The sequence below is a fragment of the Babylonia areolata genome, chromosome 2 (assembly GCF_041734735.1).
Source record: "Babylonia areolata isolate BAREFJ2019XMU chromosome 2, ASM4173473v1, whole genome shotgun sequence".
Taxonomy (NCBI): domain Eukaryota; kingdom Metazoa; phylum Mollusca; class Gastropoda; order Neogastropoda; family Buccinidae; genus Babylonia; species Babylonia areolata.
In genome coordinates, this window is record NC_134877.1 from 40046565 (window position 1) to 40064792 (window position 18228).

General features: G+C 38.2%; 1 protein-coding gene across 8 annotated transcripts in view; it reads right to left on the reverse strand.

Moving 5' to 3' along the window:
- LOC143301147 (dedicator of cytokinesis protein 1-like) overlaps nt 1-18228 on the reverse strand; it is a 93729-nt gene that overhangs the window by 31625 nt on the left and 43876 nt on the right. For 4 of the 8 annotated variants that reach the window (XM_076615279.1, XM_076615236.1, XM_076615270.1 and 1 more), the window contains exons 30-39: nt 16820-16840; nt 12681-12737; nt 6639-6832; nt 5769-5841; nt 5093-5193; nt 4399-4457; nt 3843-3914; nt 3291-3391; nt 2634-2719; nt 189-351 (exon numbers count right to left, since the gene is read on the reverse strand). In XM_076615279.1, coding sequence (XP_076471394.1) covers nt 189-351; nt 2634-2719; nt 3291-3391; nt 3843-3914; nt 4399-4457; nt 5093-5193; nt 5769-5841; nt 6639-6832; nt 12681-12737; nt 16820-16840 — 927 coding nt within the window. Of the gene's footprint in view, nt 1-188; nt 352-2633; nt 2720-3290; nt 3392-3842; nt 3915-4398; nt 4458-5092; nt 5194-5768; nt 5842-6638; nt 6833-12680; nt 12738-16442; nt 16461-16819; nt 16841-18228 lie in introns of all 8 variants that reach the window. The other 4 variants (XM_076615230.1, XM_076615253.1, XM_076615244.1 and 1 more) reach the window with 4 other exon arrangements.

Here is an 18228-nt window from a genome sequence, read left to right on the forward strand (position 1 = left end):
TACATGTGTGCATATAAGCGTATGCACTTTTGCATGTATGTGCATGTGTGCACTCACACACACATATGTGCCATGCCACATGTCTATGAGCCTGCAAGTTAACATTCCAATTTCAACAGAACCACCTTCAAGGCAGGTGGTTACTGCCAGTGCCCTTGTCTCTCGTTGCTGAACCCCCTTCCCCTCACCAGCAGGTTGACGATGCAGCTCATGCGATGCTCCTTGATCTCATCCTGGATGATGCGGCGGTAGACCAGCAAGCGTTCCAGCAGCTTCCAGATCACCTCCACGAAGGCCTTGCCCTGGTCCTGCAGACCTTTGGGCTCTTTGCCATCACACAGGTGCATCAGGCTGCAAAGCAAGGCACAGAACCATCATATGTCACTCTTGGTCCAAGTCCTCATATCAGTTCAAATCATGTTGCTCACAGCCCATGTTAGCTCCATGCTTTCTTGCAATACCATGTGAACTCATGCATTGAAAGAGATCATAGGGGGTAGGGGTATGGGGGTGCCCCCATGCTCTCTCTCACTTTATGAGAAAGCGTAGGATTGTGAGAAAGCATGGTCATTCCCCTGCTGTGCTTTCTCTAAATTGTTTGTTGTTGTTTTTTTTAGTTTGTTTTGGTTTCCTTCTTTGACTCTGACAAAAAACAGAATGTTTTGAATCCAGAGTATTTTCTCTGAAATCCAGAAACTAAGTTCAATAAAACATTGCATGTGGATAGCTGCTAATACAAACAAATGAACACATGAACAAGCTTGAAATGAAGGCACATTCTAAATCAATGTGACAGAAAAAGCTGTATCACAGCAATATTTGGTCCCATTTTAAACTCCCATGGCAAGAGAGAATACATGGTGGGGTATGACCGTGCTATATCGCAATCCCACACTTTCTTGTAAAGTGAGAGAAACCATGGGGGTGCCAGCCACACTTTCTCTCAATGTGCAAGAAAGTGTGGGCAAACAGCTACACCGATCGCAAATGGACTGAGTATCTGTCAGTTCTTTAAACCAGTCAAACATGAACCAAAATAATGTTTTAAGTTCAATAAGAAAAAAATAACCTTGAAAAAAAAATCACACACATCTTGTTCAATCCCCGTAGAATCTGATTCTAGATGAAATGATTTTTTTCCTTAGGGATCTGGAAAGGAGTATCTGGGAACATCCTGGAACAGGGTCTCAACTCACTCCGGACGAATAGTTTTCTCCCTTGCTTTTCCCTGCAGACGACCCACTTGTAAGGGTTAGGAAAAAAATCACAAAAAGTACAAAACAAAAAATAACTGAATGAAACTCCCTGTACTTGACCCACTGATCCCTCTCCTCATGTCATGTGTACACCCACCCCCCTCCCTCTCTTCACAGCCCTCAGAAGCTGAGTCACGTTCAGTACGTTCTTGCTGGTAGCTTTCTTCACTGCAGATACTTTATTCAACGTCTTCATCATCCTTGTCATGTCAAAACCTTCAGTTCAAAGCATTTCAATCACTTCAGCAGCAGTAGTAAAAAGCCACTGTCGTGATCTAGTTTGATCCAAAAATTTCCACTTGTATTGCCTTCGACGCCATTTTTGATACATATGCAGATTTGCTTGTCATGTGGGGTACCAATGTCAATGGCTGGCCAGCGAGTGTATAGTTACGGAACCTCACGAAGAAACTTTCCATTCGACCCTTGACACATTCACAATGCCCTGTGTAGCTGCCATTTTTATGCTACCCCATGAGAAAAACCGCTACAACGTTCCATCGTCCAGAGTGAGTTAAAGGATTAGCTGTAAAGTGTAAAATGTCTATGCCTGATATCATGCAGATACCAGCAGTTGACCATCATCAGTTATGTTATATGCTGAGGCTAATTACACAGGGAGCTTCTTCACCTTTCAAGAGGTTTAGAGTGTATCAGACATGAATGACCTGAATGCAACCTGCTGAGGAATGCACCAATGGATCAGGCATAAACAGTACTTGTATTTCTTTGCCTCTGACTTGCTACTTCAGCACACTGATTCTATGGCTTCTACCTTTATCAGCCCTGACGACAGAAAAACTGTGTACATGATCTGGTCCATTTCAAGTTTAGTCACACAGTCAAACAGTAATCATGTTTATGAGCTATGTTTGGAATGTGTATCATGCTTGTAAATATGTAGAGAAACTCTCTTCGGACACTAGCATCGCTTTGTTCTGTGACTTGATGCATCAGTAACAATTTGTTCAAGGTATATTAAATGCGCATGGCTTAAATCTGACACTGCGCACTCCATGACTTTCTCAGAGTAAGAACTCAGATGTGTTAACCCAGATCAAACAGTGAAAACATGTGTGCGTAAGAACATTTGTACACCTATGACCTAGCAATCAAAAACATCATCATAACCTAAGTTTGTGGATAAAAGGGGGTGGGGGATCTTCAATGCAAATCGTGTACAGTCAGAAGTTTGTACACACTGAGAACATGATACAGGCAAAAACAGGTACACAGAAAGGAAAATGCTCATGGAAAAAGAGAGGGTGACAGACAGAAAGAGCAGGTAATAAAAAAAAAAAGAGAGGCACAAGAAGAGAGAGTACACAACAAAAGGTAGGAGGATGATGGCACAATAAAGTAACAGGAGGTACTGACGTCTCAAACATCAGGTCCCTGTACTGCTCGTCTCCCCTGCCTCCCTCCACCAGGACGTCCAGCTGTGTGATCATTTCATTCTCCACCTGCGCCACAAAATGTTTTGTCACTACGAACAACAGTCTGTAATCTGCACCACACACAGTGTGACATCATTACTGACAACAGTCACAGGGGCATTTTTGGAACTCACCAACATCCATCACTCACTTGTACACTTGCTTGTATTCTTTTTATCACAGGTATATTCCAGTAAAAACAAAATGAATCAATAATCACAAATCAAGCACAGCAGTCAATCCTTTGTCACCATAATTTGTACATCAATTCTAATACTGTAAGATCTTCAAGAGACAGAGTATGAATTCAATTTGGATAGCTTTAATTTTCATGTCTTTCTTCTACTCTTCTTATAATTCTTTTTCAAGTTAGATCCCATTAAATGCTGTCTTGTGAACCACAGACATATGTACTGATATTTTCTGTCTCACCCATCAACCACCTTTCAAAAGCCCTAAGTCTTTTCACACACAGCAATGATACGCTAAAAGTAAAAACAAGAGCAGGGTGCAACCAAACTTATGCTGAAGCTCTGAGAATGGAGACACACTTGCACAGATAATCTATTTACGCCGACATCCCAACAAGAACACTGACCTCGTGGAAGTTCCCCTGGATGCGGTTTGAGTTGGGCACAGGTTGCATGTACTCGCACTGCATCATGTCAAAGAAGATGGGGATGGTTGCACGGCGAAGCTCTGTGTGATAGAGAGTACATCACACAGCTCAGTTCAAATCCTATGCAACATGGGAATGAACCAATAAACACACCACAGGTTAGTTCATGCTCACACAAAAGAAGAAGAGTTAGAGAACACTGTCACATTTGCTAATTAACAGGACAAGAAACTTTCTGCTATGAAATTTCATTCTGCAATTCAAAAGTCTGCTCTGTGTATCTCACAAACGTAAGGAAAGATGTCAAACTGATTTGGGAAAAACTACTCCAAATATGACACACTGCAAACAACTGATTTGAGAAATGAACACATATTTGGAGAAGATAAAAAGAAGAAAGAAGAGAAACCAAGAAAGAAGGAATGGCCGAATCAAAAGAAGAAAGGAATGAAACAAGGGAAGAAGGAAAGAGAGAAATTTCGCCTTGCTGTGAGGCAAATGCACCACATATCTTAAGAAATGAAGACTTACCAATCTCTGGAATGAGGGTCATCTCCAGAAAGGGGCCCACCAGCTCAGGGATGAACTTGATCTTGTTTGGGCCTGTGTTCACAAAAACCGAGGAGTTCCTTTGTACACTCCCTGTTTGACTAGTATACTTACTGCAGTGTCAGACTGTCCAAATGAAATAAAATCACCTTGCTTACCACCACAGTAATAGTAGCAGTGTTGATGAGCTTAGAGACAGCAATTTTTCTTTTTCCGTAAGTCATTACAAAAATACACAAGAGATGGACACATAGTGTAAGAAAATGTAAATGTACTCTCTCTTCTGTCTCTCTGTATGCCAGCTTCCTTCTCTCTCTCTCTCCCTCCCTCACACACACACACACACGCATAAGCTGTAAACTCCCATACATACTGCACATACAAACCAGCAAACACATGCGAGCATACCAGCAAATGTAGGCCCATGTGTACGTGCATTCTGCCATCCCTCTGTCTCTCACTCGCTCACATGCCCACACACACCCACCTACAAATCTATCAACTGTCAGTCGTGATCACAAAATTATCATTTCCTCACCTAATTTGAACCACATGGACCTGATTTCAAAGGCTGTCTCCCTTCTCATATCTTTGTACCTGCAAAGTAAAGTCTGCATTACCTGCATGTAAAATGACAGTATTATGATATTAACCTTGGAGCATCCCCAGCATGACATTGTTCTTTTTACCTGCTTTTTCCCAACTTCCAAAATTATCCTGAATTAGACGCTAGATCTTTTTGCTGTCAAAATAATCCTAAATCAAATGCTAGATATTTGTAACAGTCAAATTCTGATTTTGACATCAAAACTACTGTATGTATTTTACAATTAAAAGCATATCTTCAATACTATCAAGAAAAATGACAACTAAAAATGATACATCAAAATAAGATTTATTGTAAGAATGATTCCACCAGAGTAACCAAACAAACAGAACCATCCATTCCCTTCAGGAAAGGTTAACAAATAGTAAAGAGTGGTAACTCTCTCCCTTGACAAGGTACACAACTTCAAATCAACGCTGCTTATGCTACTAATTAATCTAGCACACAGGTAAATAAATAGTACACTGGAACAAACCCAGACACTTCCTGAAAAAAGGAAGCGCCAAGCTTGTCCTTATACCGATCATTTGACATGTGCACACAGCAGCAATGACAGAAGAAATGTGCAAACACAAATTAGCTTTTACTTTAGACTTCAAGACCTTAGGGAAGAGATTCCCCATACCTGACAATGATCTTGGTTCTCTTGGAGTGAGAGAAGTTGTCCAGCTGCAGGGGATCTTGGGTCAGGAAGGATATGGCACAGTGGAAAAAGTTGTTCCACAGCTGCCACAACACACCATGCCCCTTTCATCAGCTGGACATCCTTTCAATACAAGCTCTCTCACTTAAACATGCACGCATAAGGCATTCATTAAGACATGCGCTCATGTGCTCTGTCTCCCACATACAACGTCGGAGGAGATTTTAAGGAACCCACTCCCTCCCTCCCACACTCTCTCTCTCATGCATGTTCATGACATCAATTAACACCCAAGCTTCTGTGCTGTCTCTCTCACACTCGCACACACACACTCACACACACACAAACACACGCACACGCACGTGCACACACATGCTGCCCTCCACCTCAAAAAGTCATGCATAACAACAACAACAAAAATGTTAAGAGAGTTAGGCTGAACTTTTCCTTTTCACCATTTCCACATTCTGTTAAAACTCTTACAGCTTGATTAGAGAAATGGTGAATCAGTCTAACAACATCATAAATTTTCCTTTATCAATACTATCATTTTTCTGTTTTGCTTCTGCTCCTTTCTCTCCCCCGATTAAGTTAACTCTCTCACAGTGAAACATTTATCAAATTGCCAGTAGCATAGAATGCACCTGCTTGCACATACCTGTTGCTCAAATGGATTGGAGAACTTTTCATGGATGGTCGATGCAAAGAACCTCAATGCTCGCAGTATGACACTGAAACAGGACCATCACAGTATTTCACAAATTCCTAAGGTTATATGGACTTGTATAAAATCTGTCCATTATCATTCAATATTTGACATATTAGTTTCAGTTCCAGTTTAAAAAATGCAACAAAGTGTGTGGAATGGTCCACATATGCTAAATCACATCTGATACCTGACACACAGACCCAACACCGTGGTCCCAGGCCATGGCATTTTTCAAGACATAGAAATAAAATAAATCTAAATACATCAACAAATAGTCTTCAACATGCTGTTAAAAACAACACCAACAAACACACTATTGATAAATGCAATAGTATCTGAATATTACTGAATCTGAGGTTTGGGGTTGCTTTGATATATTATTTATTTATAGGATATATCATTTATTTCTTTGGCAGATCTTTATCCCTCTCAACATCAAAGAGGAATCACTTGTCTACCTATGATCTGCACTGATGCTATCAGACCATATTCCTGTAGCCTTAACCTGTTATGCTTTACATCTCTCTGAACCACACATGAGGTAGGTGTGTGCATGTGTGCATGTGTTTGCGTATGCGTGTGCATTTTCATACTGGTGTCAATGTGCACACACGTGTGGTGTGCATTTTAAAAAAATCTTTTTTATTTTAATGTTTTACACATTGTTCTCAAGGATAAACATGTTGGGTTTATGTTATAAAAAAGAGAAAGAAAAAAAGACAGCATGTCTTTTTTTTTTTAATACAGGAGAAGTGGTGCAGTGTACATCAATCAGTCTGCATGCTTTGACACCTTGAGAAAGTGAAACAGGACACTCACCTGTTCTGCAGCATGATCATCTCCAGCCAGTCAGAGGGGTAGACGCTGCGCCCCACCAGGTCTCTGAAGACCATGAGGATCTCCATGAGGAAGTCCAGCAGGTCGTAGGGCGTGGGGAAGCTGTTGATGTAGTCCTTGTAGTGCACCTCCGACATCTGACGCAGGATAGCGATCATCACCGCCACACAGTTCTCCTGCACCGTCAGGGGGACACAATCAGAGCAATGTATATACTGTTTGCTTGGTGAAACCTTCCCTCTCCCTCCCCCAGCTCCCTCTCCATTTGAAAGTGTTGCCACGCTTGGAAGTGACTGTCACTGCCACAAAACAGTCCTGTGATGGTTGGTGGCTGCATACAAAATCATCAATGCATTCCATGCTGGTTTACTGGCAGTGACCATAGTGTGGCTATGTGATGTCAACAGCTACTACCCCTCCATAAACGCTCCTCTGATGGTGGATCTGATGCAGGATGGTGGCTGTCACTGCTACAGCACTGTCCTGCATGGCCAGTTGTCTGCCTTTTCGGTTAGGGTTATTGGTGATGGTCTCCAAGAGCTCCCACCTCCTCTTCCCCTCTCCTGCTTGCTTCATGCTTCAGTTCATAACTGTTACCATGACCACACAACTCTCCTTTAGGTCTAGTTCAGCAAGCGTAACTGAATTGTTTGTTGTTATTTGTTACATTTGTTACTTCATATCTATTTGTTTGCTGCCATGTTTGTTTTCAAGCTTGGCTTGCAAACACGCTTACCTTGACAGGTAAATCACAGACTAAAAAAACATTTGGTCATCATTATTTGCCTGAACGGAACCTCAGACTCAAGTTTAAAATAAAAACTAAAAACACAATACTGAATTATAATAAAGGAAAAGCCCTGTCAAGCCATGAGCATGACATTGCATCCAAAGAAGTTAATCCTGTTCACATATTCACCTACATATTGATTTCATTAAAATGTCTGAGAAAATAATGACAGTCACATATAACATGAACATAAACATCAACAAAATGAGAGATTTAATCACTTATTAACTTTCATACTGTAACTCAACACTTTTTCATGATAAAATACAACAGGACAAATAACTTATCTGTGAATATTTTCTTCAAAAAGATTTTTTTCTTTTCTTTTTTTTTTAACACCAAAACAGTACCTGAATACAAACTATGATCAACTAAAGTCTGAGAAGTACACAAAACAAAATAAAACTGCACTCTGAATATTACTAAAATTCCCACCACTTGACTGGAATTGTCATTATTTGATAGAACACTTAAGTCAGTGTTGCTGATACCTGTAAATCTTGTTACCCCCCCACCCCCCACCCCCAAAAAAGAGTTAAAATTTACACACACACACACACACACAAGAAAAAACCCCACACAAACATCAACCTAAGTTCTTGTACAGGCAAACTCTGTTTACAAACATCGTTTCAAAAACAAAAATAAACAAAGATACCAACTGACAAAAAAAAATTTAGGGATATAAATTCATGTAAGGATATTATCAATTACACTAAAAAACAGATACTTGATTTTTGTACTTACAATGTATGGAAGTTGCTAATGAATACTATAAACAAAAAGCAGATGTGTTTTACACCAAACATACACACTCAACACACTTTCTGGACAGATTTCAGAAAAAAAAGTGCTTGGAACTCAGCCAAACAAATCTGCAATGGTAATCAGATCATAGAACAAATGAATGAAAATCTTTAATTTTACACATCACTTCTCTTCATGCAAGGATGAAACTTTTCCAAAAGAAATAAACAAATAACATAAAATCTTGCCAGGATGTTACTGGGACACTCAAACTGCAGCAGGGTCTGTGTCAGTGGCTCTCAGAAAGGACGGGTCACTGGGGATTATCAAACAATTGTCTCTGTGCTCCTGACAGTCATAAATTACTTACACCAGTACATTCCATGATGTGACGTGCGATGCAATCATGCACTCACAGAGACCATGGAACAAGGAACCTGTGTCTAAGACCCTACTTTCTGTTCTGTATTGTATACAATAAACAATACTTAACCTTTTTACTGCCGCTTAATAAATGCATAGTTTTCCCCTTCCAAATGCCACATGTGTTTCATATTTTTGTATTACTTACATGAGATATTAGCATTGTCATGTACCCCTTTTGGGTTACCTGAAATAAACACATCTTGGCAAACCAAAACCAGGTTTTCCTCATAACCCTTTTTTTGGTAAATGAAAAGTCATGTGTTCGAATTCATCTGATGCAGAAACTGACAGCTAAACAAAAACAGAAGTTGTCAGCTGATCAGTTGATACTCATAAGTAAATATTTTTGATAACAATGAATTTGTTGATTAGTCGACAACTTGATTCAGATAGCGAGGAAATAATACAGCATGAAATTAAAACAGAAAAGTTAAGTACTGGCTGAAAATAACAATCCTGTGAATTACAATCCCTACATGCCTAGTTTGTTTTGCTTCTTTTCTTTCTTTTTTTTTCTTCTTTTTTTATAAACCACTACCTTATCTAAGCATTGCATTGTTTCTCCCTCATTCTTTATGTACAGCATACTTCAGCACCCATTTTTCAGCACATACAACAAACTATATAAATCCATTAAGATTTTCTTTTTGCTCTGAGTGTGTGTCTGTGTCTGTGTGCGCGCATGCACGCACGTGTGCATGTGCATGTTGTCTTAACGCTCTTTAAAAAAAAAAAAAGGTCTTCATGGCATGGAAATGTATTTTGACAAAAATGCTTGAAACTGAAATCACCTTCAGATCAAGGCATACAAGGACAATTTTTCTGTGTTTTTATGATGATGAATGAGGATAAGGATGTAGATACTTGGGTTTGACACCATGTGACACAAAGCTATACTCTATATTACTCATAATCCCATTGTTATTTAAGGGATACAGATAGTCATACATGCAAAATTGGTCAGGAAAGGTGGGCAATGTTCTCAAAGATGTATTCCTAAACACTTGGTGGTCAGTCTTCCCATTTGAGCCCACAGCACTATCAACTTGTGGGTAGGAACTGGCTGCAGGCTAATAAGACCGCCCCACAATGGTATGCCTATGATTGAACTCAAACCCACAGGTTCCCAGATGCCAGTCCATGAGGCTGACACTTTTCTGGCCTGCTTAAAGGACAAGGTGTGTCTGATTAACTTTTCCTGCAATCCACCGTAAACTGAGAGCTTTGTGTCTTGTATGCCTTTAATGAGGACACAAGCAGAGAATACCCTTTTCCTGCAATCATCTGTGAACTGAGAGCTTTGTGTCCTGTATGCCTTTAATGAGGACACATGCAGAGGAGAATACCCTGATGGAATGTAAACGAACAAAATTTGGGTAAATGGACCTGTCAAATGAACATCTTTCATTACAAACCTCTGACGTTCAATTCATGGCCTCTCCTGAACCCAACTGGAAGTAAGACTTTTTGTTTGACTGTAATCTACTACTTATTCATGACTGTTCCAAAGACGACTTTCCAAATGGTGGCTTTTTAAAATATGATTTGCTTCCCTAGAAGGAGAAGATTCACCAGGTTTGTGCAAACTGTTGCCAATTCTGATATTTCACAGTGCATAGTGTCACCTTCAAGTCTGTACTACTTCACTCACATTTTCATCTTTCCATATACACACACATACAAGGAAATAATGTCCTTCTATTCTTCAAAAAATGTCAAGACACACAGAGATCTCAGTTAAAGTGTCAAAATAGCATTTACACAGCATTCTGAGCAGTTCAAATGTCAGCATGCTGCACCTGAAAGAGAAAGATAGATCTGCAAATAATCATATACTTCATGAAAATTATAACATCACTGCTGTGTGTATAATAAAAACAAAAAATACATGGAACTAGATGCCTGAGATTAACTATTGTGCTGCAACAATGACAAGGTTTACAGCATGCATATATGAACATGACAAAATCAGCTCTGACTCCAGTTAGTGTCAATGCCAAGTGGACATGAAGATATCTCCTGCACATCAAGCTGCTAAAGCAAAACAACACAGGGCAAGGGAAATACGAACTACATACAAACACGCACACACATTTCTGTGACACACTGACAACACCAAAAAAACAAAAACAAAAAACTACTACTACAAAGCATAACTAACAGGTGAAACAGCTGTACACAACATGATACTAGAGAAATAAATCATCAAAACAGGGTGAGTTATGTTATCAATATAACATTTGGTTCTTGGGAAGTAAGCAACATTCCAAAAGAGTATGAGAAGTAATCTGCAAAAGTATTTCTCTCACTCTCCTCTGTTACAATTCTCACGTTCCACTACATGTCCACATCAAGAACCCAGTTCTTCAGGCTGAGTATTCTCAGCTTTCTTCACAACACCCAGTTGGAAATGCCACCTTTTTATGCAGAGCTGTGCTGTTTTATTAGCAGACTTGTCTGGGAACCATACTTTCAATGACAGACTGTATGGACAGGCTGTTACAATACAATGATTTATGAACAACCCTATCATTAATCAGAGATTGATTGATTGATATGGATACTTATATAGTGCCTATCCTCGGTCAGAGACCGAGCTCTAAGGGCTTTACAAACACAGAGTCATTTGCACAACAGGCTGCCTACCTAGGTAGAGCCAACTGATGGCTGCCACTGGGTGCTCATCATTCGTTTCCTGTGTCATTTAATCAGATTTCAGACACGCACACATGCACACTCAGACAGACATGTAACATTTTATGTGTATGACCGCTTCGTTTATTTACCCCGCCATGTTGGCAGCCATACTCCGTTTTCTGGAGTGTGCATGCTGGGTATGTCCTTGTTTCCATAACCCACCCAACGCTGACATGGATTACAGGATCTTTAACGTGCGTATTTGATCTTCTGCTTACAGTTACTACCACCAAATGATGCACAGATTTTATTTTGATTGTCTTCTGACAGAAATCATTCCACAGCCATCTTAAGATACCTTTTCTTTGATAAACAGGGGTGGGGTCAGGGAGAGGTGGCTTGACTGTACAATGCAATGGACATCCATGAACTGCGCTCACTGGAGAGGTCTCTTGGTCTCCACAATCAGGACAGGAACTGGGGGCAAAATCTAAGCTCACCACCTCTCCCATACCATGCTGAAGGCATGCACCAGTAGCCAACCACCCAACCACCAAATCATTATGTGGAATCCACGTATTTCAGAATGCAAAACAAAAGTGGACTTTGGTTTTAATCATATAGGAAGTGTTTCTCTAAGATAAGAAGATTATCACAAATACACAGTGACAAAAATAATCCAGACTTATGAGGATTAAGGATGAACAGAAATGGCATAAAGAATGAAGACAACTAAAGGGACAAAAACGGTTCTGTTAGCAGGAAAGGAACTACACGATGGGAAGACTGCTAAGGACAGACAAAATTACTAAACAGGCGCAAAATGCACGAAACCAGGAAAATGAAAAACCATAACAGTTTTCCAGTCTTCAGTAATACATATGAATTTTTTATGACTGACATTTATTTTATCAATTCTCAATAATGTAAGTATTCACTTAATCATGACTATCTAGCCAATTAAGAAAGATGTTTTAAAATCAAATAAATCATCTTGGCCATGGAGGAATGACAGTCTCTTTCTTGCTTTTTTATTTATATGTGTACATGGAAAGCAAATTCTCTATTGATAGGAGACCCAAATATCCAATTAAAATTATCTGCATACATTCAGGTGATGTGTTTTATTACAATTTTGAACTTTAAAAGTGGATGACAGTCCTAACAATCCATAAGCAATCCATATACTTGAAACAGCAGTTAACCTCAACACAAATATTACCCAAAGTATCTCAAGTCAGAAGGGTCTTCAACATTGTTACCAATTTTCTCAAAGGGACAGGACACAAGAGTAGTACAAAGTCTGAAGAATAGTTAAAAAGTTATCACAATGTCATTTTTCATGCAGGTCATGTCTGTAACAAAAACTGGTCTCACATACTGACATACAAGTTCAAGGTGACCATCTCCATGGCAGTACTTACATTTAGAGAGGACCTAACTGTGGACATACTCGGAGGGGGCTGGTGTCCAAAGATCTTCTGCAAGAGCCATTACAAATCACACCCATGCCATAAATGCAACAAACCAAATCCACTAAAAATCACAGCCATCAATGTTGGAAGGGATCAATCATGTTACACTGTCCTCCTCTGGCTTAAACAAACAGCAAAGCTGCATCAACCTACTTTCTTTTTTTTCTTCTTATCCTGTACTGAAAATACGGGAATGAAGAATACAAGAAATTTCCAAACTCAAAATCAAAAGCTGAACTAACTTGTACATTTCGATGGTCCATCATAATTTACAAGCAAGCTTAACTTTTGATTCAGCGGTGAGATTTCTTCAATATGTATCCAGAATTTGAAAGCCTATATGAACAGAAATAAAGAACATTCATCTGCATATTCATCTGCAAATCTCCTATGCAGCAGATTATTTGTTTTATCTTTTAATGTGTGAAGTAGGTAGGTTCATATGTACATATTTATAAGTATGTAAGTGTGAATGTGTATATGTATGCATATATGTATAGATGGGTGGATGTGTGTGTCTGTGTGCGTGTCTGTGTGTGTCTGAATGTGACTGTCTGAGTGTGTCTATATGTGTGTTCACACTAGTCAGAGTATACACATGCCCTGTTTCACTGCAATAGTTAATCTCATGCTGAGCCTCAAGAACTGTCCTTAAATACAATGCAACTAAGACATCTAAACATATCATGGATCCTATCAAAAACTGATCATGCCAATGGCAGAAAACTCTCATACACATTTTTTAAATAAAAAGAGTAGTTTGGTGTGTGTGTGTGTGTGTGTGTGTGTGTGTGTGTGTGTGGGTGTGTGTGTGCCCATGTACATTTGAGTGTATGTTTATGTATGTTTGAGTGTGTTTGTGTTCAGACATATGTAATGCAGCTAGGACCAACCAATGCAAAATACTGTAATCTTTAAATAAAATGATGACTTAATCACAAGGGTTTAAATAACCTGTCAGTTTTCTGGGTATACTGATTTCTCACAAAAACGAAAAAGGTGTCTCTAGCTCATGCAATCATTCCAGATTTACTGGCTTGTCAAACTGATGTTGACCACCTTTACATCTCACCCTAAACTCCTCTCACACCCTTCGCCACCACTGCCCCTGCACTTCATTTTCCACAAACCAGCTGATTCAGACACCGATGCTGAACTACCAGTTCTCAAAGACTAAAGCTCCTCAAAATGGCCATCATGAGAGATCAGGATCACAGGATAGCGTTTTCCCCTCAGCATATCCCTTGACCCAAACATTCCTGATCCCTGTGACTCACTTCTCAAAGATCAATATGCACAAATGGTATCAAGACTAAGTATGCATGCCGCCTGCACAAAGGTGCTTAAAAAATACAGAAGAAAAGTATTTCTGTCTGATTATATGCCATTGGAGGACAATGGTAAAGTTAGTAAAAACTATATATATAAAAAAAAAAATTTAAGAAAAATTTAAAAAAACAAAAACACACACACACACACACTTTATATGAGGTAGTTCACTTTTCAAAGCAACTTAAGAAAATGGTCAGGTTGTTTACAAGTTTGATAAAGCAACTCAAAACAGTTGTAATACTCCACAAGAGATACTGCATGATACACATGACTGCACATGATGCTATTTCAATCTCAATGACATGAGCAAAAATCAAGGTTTTTCATTTCTCATTAATTTGTTGTTAGAATTTTAAACACTGACAGAGAAAAAAATTATCATAAAGAAATCATTTAAAGCAACATATATGTGCTAAAGTTATGAGCATGAAGCAATAATATATGGAGAAATAAGCACAGTATTGAAAAAAATTGCAATTTCAAAAAACACTTTACTAAAACTGAATGAACTATCAATCAAAAACAAAAATCACATGCGTATCTAAATACTAAACAACACTAGTAATCTGACACTCACCACAGTAAAGGCTAAAATCTTACAAAAGGAAAATGAAATAAATTAATAACAAATCACTGATTTTTTTTTTTTTTAATTCAAAAGTGAAAATCAACAATCAATTTTTCCACCACAATTTTTAAACCAGTAAACAAACAAAAAGGAAACAGAACAAACACGGCAGCAAATGAACTGTACAAGGTGTTTGACATTCAGTACATGACCAACCAGGCCAAGGGGTGCAAACACATGGCAGTAAGCTACAACTTCTGCAAGTACTGAAAGGCTGCAGTGAATACAAAGAGTCAACATGGGTATCATGGAGAATCACTAGGCTCTTTCAACAGTATCTTCTATGTGAAAGCTGTGGACTAAAGAATTTCTAGCTTGAGAGGCATATGCATTCCATGGTGCCAAGGTTCTGAAAGATGATCAGTAAGGCAGCATCCAGCACATGCATAATTTGTCAAACATTGCATTCCAAAATTCACATGCAAAAATATGCCCATGATCTTATTTCCAAAAATTAATAAAAACAAAAATAATAATATACACTGTGATAATCTGTTGACACTGTGTGATAATTGAAATGAAACTTCAATGGCTTAAGTCAAGGTCAAGATTCAAATGGTGATAAATAAAGTGACTTCAAATGCTTATGACAAAATGCAAATATACATGCAAGTATGCAGTGAAGGCGACACACATAACTGTAGATGTATATCAATATGAATGATAATCTTCAGATTACTGCACATTGAAAAAGCAAGAGATGATGAAATACATTAACTGTAGATGTATATCAATATATGAATAATAATCTTCAGAATTACTACACATTCATTAAACAAGAGATGATGAAAGAAACTGCTCAGCATTTTTTTTTCACAATGTGTGCAGATATAACACTTTTTGAATAGGAAGAGAGATTACTGATCTGTAAGACCCACAAATTTGTCTTTCAGTCTAGGTTCTCTTATGTCTTTGGAAAAACAACAAACAAGAAATTTACAGAGAAATAAAGGTTCATCAGAAAACATAAATAGTAATGGTTAACTTAATGTCTTCTGCCTTCCCTAACTCTCATGTCTAGCATCATCCACCTACTTCATGACTGAGTGTCTCCTAATCTTTCTGCTTTCCCACAAGTGAACCTGGCTGAAGGGGCAGGCAGAGGGGTTAGCAAGACAACAACATATAAAATTGTGATTGTATTGGCTAAAAACAAATATAACTTCTTTTTTTTTCGGACACACACACACACACGCACACACACACACGCACACACACACACACACACACACACACACGCGCGCGCGCGCATGCATGTAGTGAGAAAAAAAAGAACCCAACCAAACTTTGAATTTCAAAGATAACAGAAGGAACACGCTGGCATCCCCAACACACATCAGAATTTACAAAATACTTAGTAAACAGAATCTCTTTTGTTTTTGTTTTTTAACCCTTCAACATGATTCCCTTTCAGTTTTTCTTTTTCTATGTTATACCAATCTAAGCTACCAGTGCTACCATTTTAAATACAACAGCCTCAAATACAACAAAAGCAATGGTAACTCTAAAACAAAAAAATAAATAAATAAAAAAGATGAAGCAATTTTGATGAGGCAAAACAACTAGGGAGCAGATACATACATTACCATAAACTATGTGAACTCAATCAGTTCAGACGTTTGTTTGCTTAGCAACACCACAGAAGAGATATTCCAAACCAGCATGGGATATTACTTAAGCAGCTATTCAGAAGAAAAAAAACCAAGAACTAAGGATTGCACTGTCCTATGCATACACCTCACTGGATTTACCTTCAGCTGCTTTTTCTCCTATCGAGAAATGAAACATACACCACTGTAAATGCCATATACAGTGGATGATCCAAAGATCAAAACATATCAATAAACAAGCAATAAAACACAACAAACGAAACACACTGTATGTCAAAGACACCACAAAGTATGTACAATTTTTACATTAAAATTCAAGCCAATGCATGTCATGCTTCTACAAAGATGTACTTCTGAAGAAAAAAAAAATTAGAAGAAAGTGATGTAATCATGCTTGACATGACAGGCAGTGGTGGTGAATATGACATGAACCAGCAGTATTGGGTCAAGTGTGTGCTCAACATGATTTAGTTTGGGTTTGGACAATCAAGCCACAACATCATAACAATATAGTTTACCTCCAACCTGCGATTGGTTTTCTGTGTATGAGAAAGATGTACAGATCAATGCACAAGTACTCATCTAACTTATCCCCCAATATGAAACATCATTCATAAAGAGCTCACTTCTCTAGGGATATAAGTCCCCAAAGCACCAATAAACCATACAAAACAAACCTCCAAAGGGGTGAAAAACATTTTTATGATATACAGGACAACAGGACTCCATAAATTTCAATTTCAAAAAAGAAAAAGAAATTAGCCAACACAACAATAACAGCCTGCATCTACTTAAGAAAAAAACATTGAAATCATGACAATTACACATTTTTGTTAATTTCAAACATCCATCATTTCATTGCATCAAATGTCTTTCCCATAAATATTCTTGTACCTAACTGTCATTTTTGACTCACTTGTGTAAACAAATTGAGTCTATGTTTTAACCCGGTGTTCCGTTGTGTGTGTGTGTGTGTGTGTGTGTGTGTGTGAGTCTGTGTGTCCGCGGTAAACTTTAACATTGACATTTTCTCTGCAAATACTTTGTCAGTTGACACCAAATTAGGCAAAAAAGTAGGAAAAATTCAGTTCTTTCCAGTCATCTTGTTTAAAACAATATTGCACCTCTGGGATAGGCACAAAAAAATAAAAAAGAAGCCAAATTATATGCAAACTGCATTTACTGTTATATTTATATTTTTTTTATTCTCTAAACTTGGCACTTTGATCTGATATTCTGACACAACAAGAAGAGCAGTCATTATTATCATTTTTTGTTCAAACAGGAACTTCTTTTGCTAAGCATGGAAGTTATATTTATTTTGCAAACGTTTTGGTGCAGATAGTAAAAAAGGGAAATTAATCTGTAATTAATGCTAGGGGACTTAATTTGCTTTACACTGATCTTTCTCATCTTAAACATAACATTTTGAAATTATACTCAATACATAAAAAGCTTGTGTGTTTTACTCTCAGTGTACAGGGCTTTCACTATGTTCATTCGCCCAAGTGGTCTTTTTCGGAAAATACTAAAATCAATACGACGAGTGGACTTTATAGATCTATTGGCTAAGCCCTGAAGGTCATGGGCAAAAATCAATTGCGTACAAATATTTATATACATTCAAAGCGTGTGTTCATATTCTTCACGAACGCGAACGACGCCACTTTGTTTCAAGTTGCTGACCTGCCCGTTCAATCCTATATTCAATCGACAATACACGATAACATGTGATGGAAAGTTGGAGAAGGAGACTGTTAAATATTCATTCAGAGAAAGATTTGTGAACACCTCATAACTTACTGGATTATTCCCCAAACTGACATAAAAATATCCACAGAATCAGTCGGAATTCACAGTTAAAAATTGTAAACCATGCGAGTTAATACCCTTGAACTGATGAAACGAAAAAATTTCCAGTCTTGAC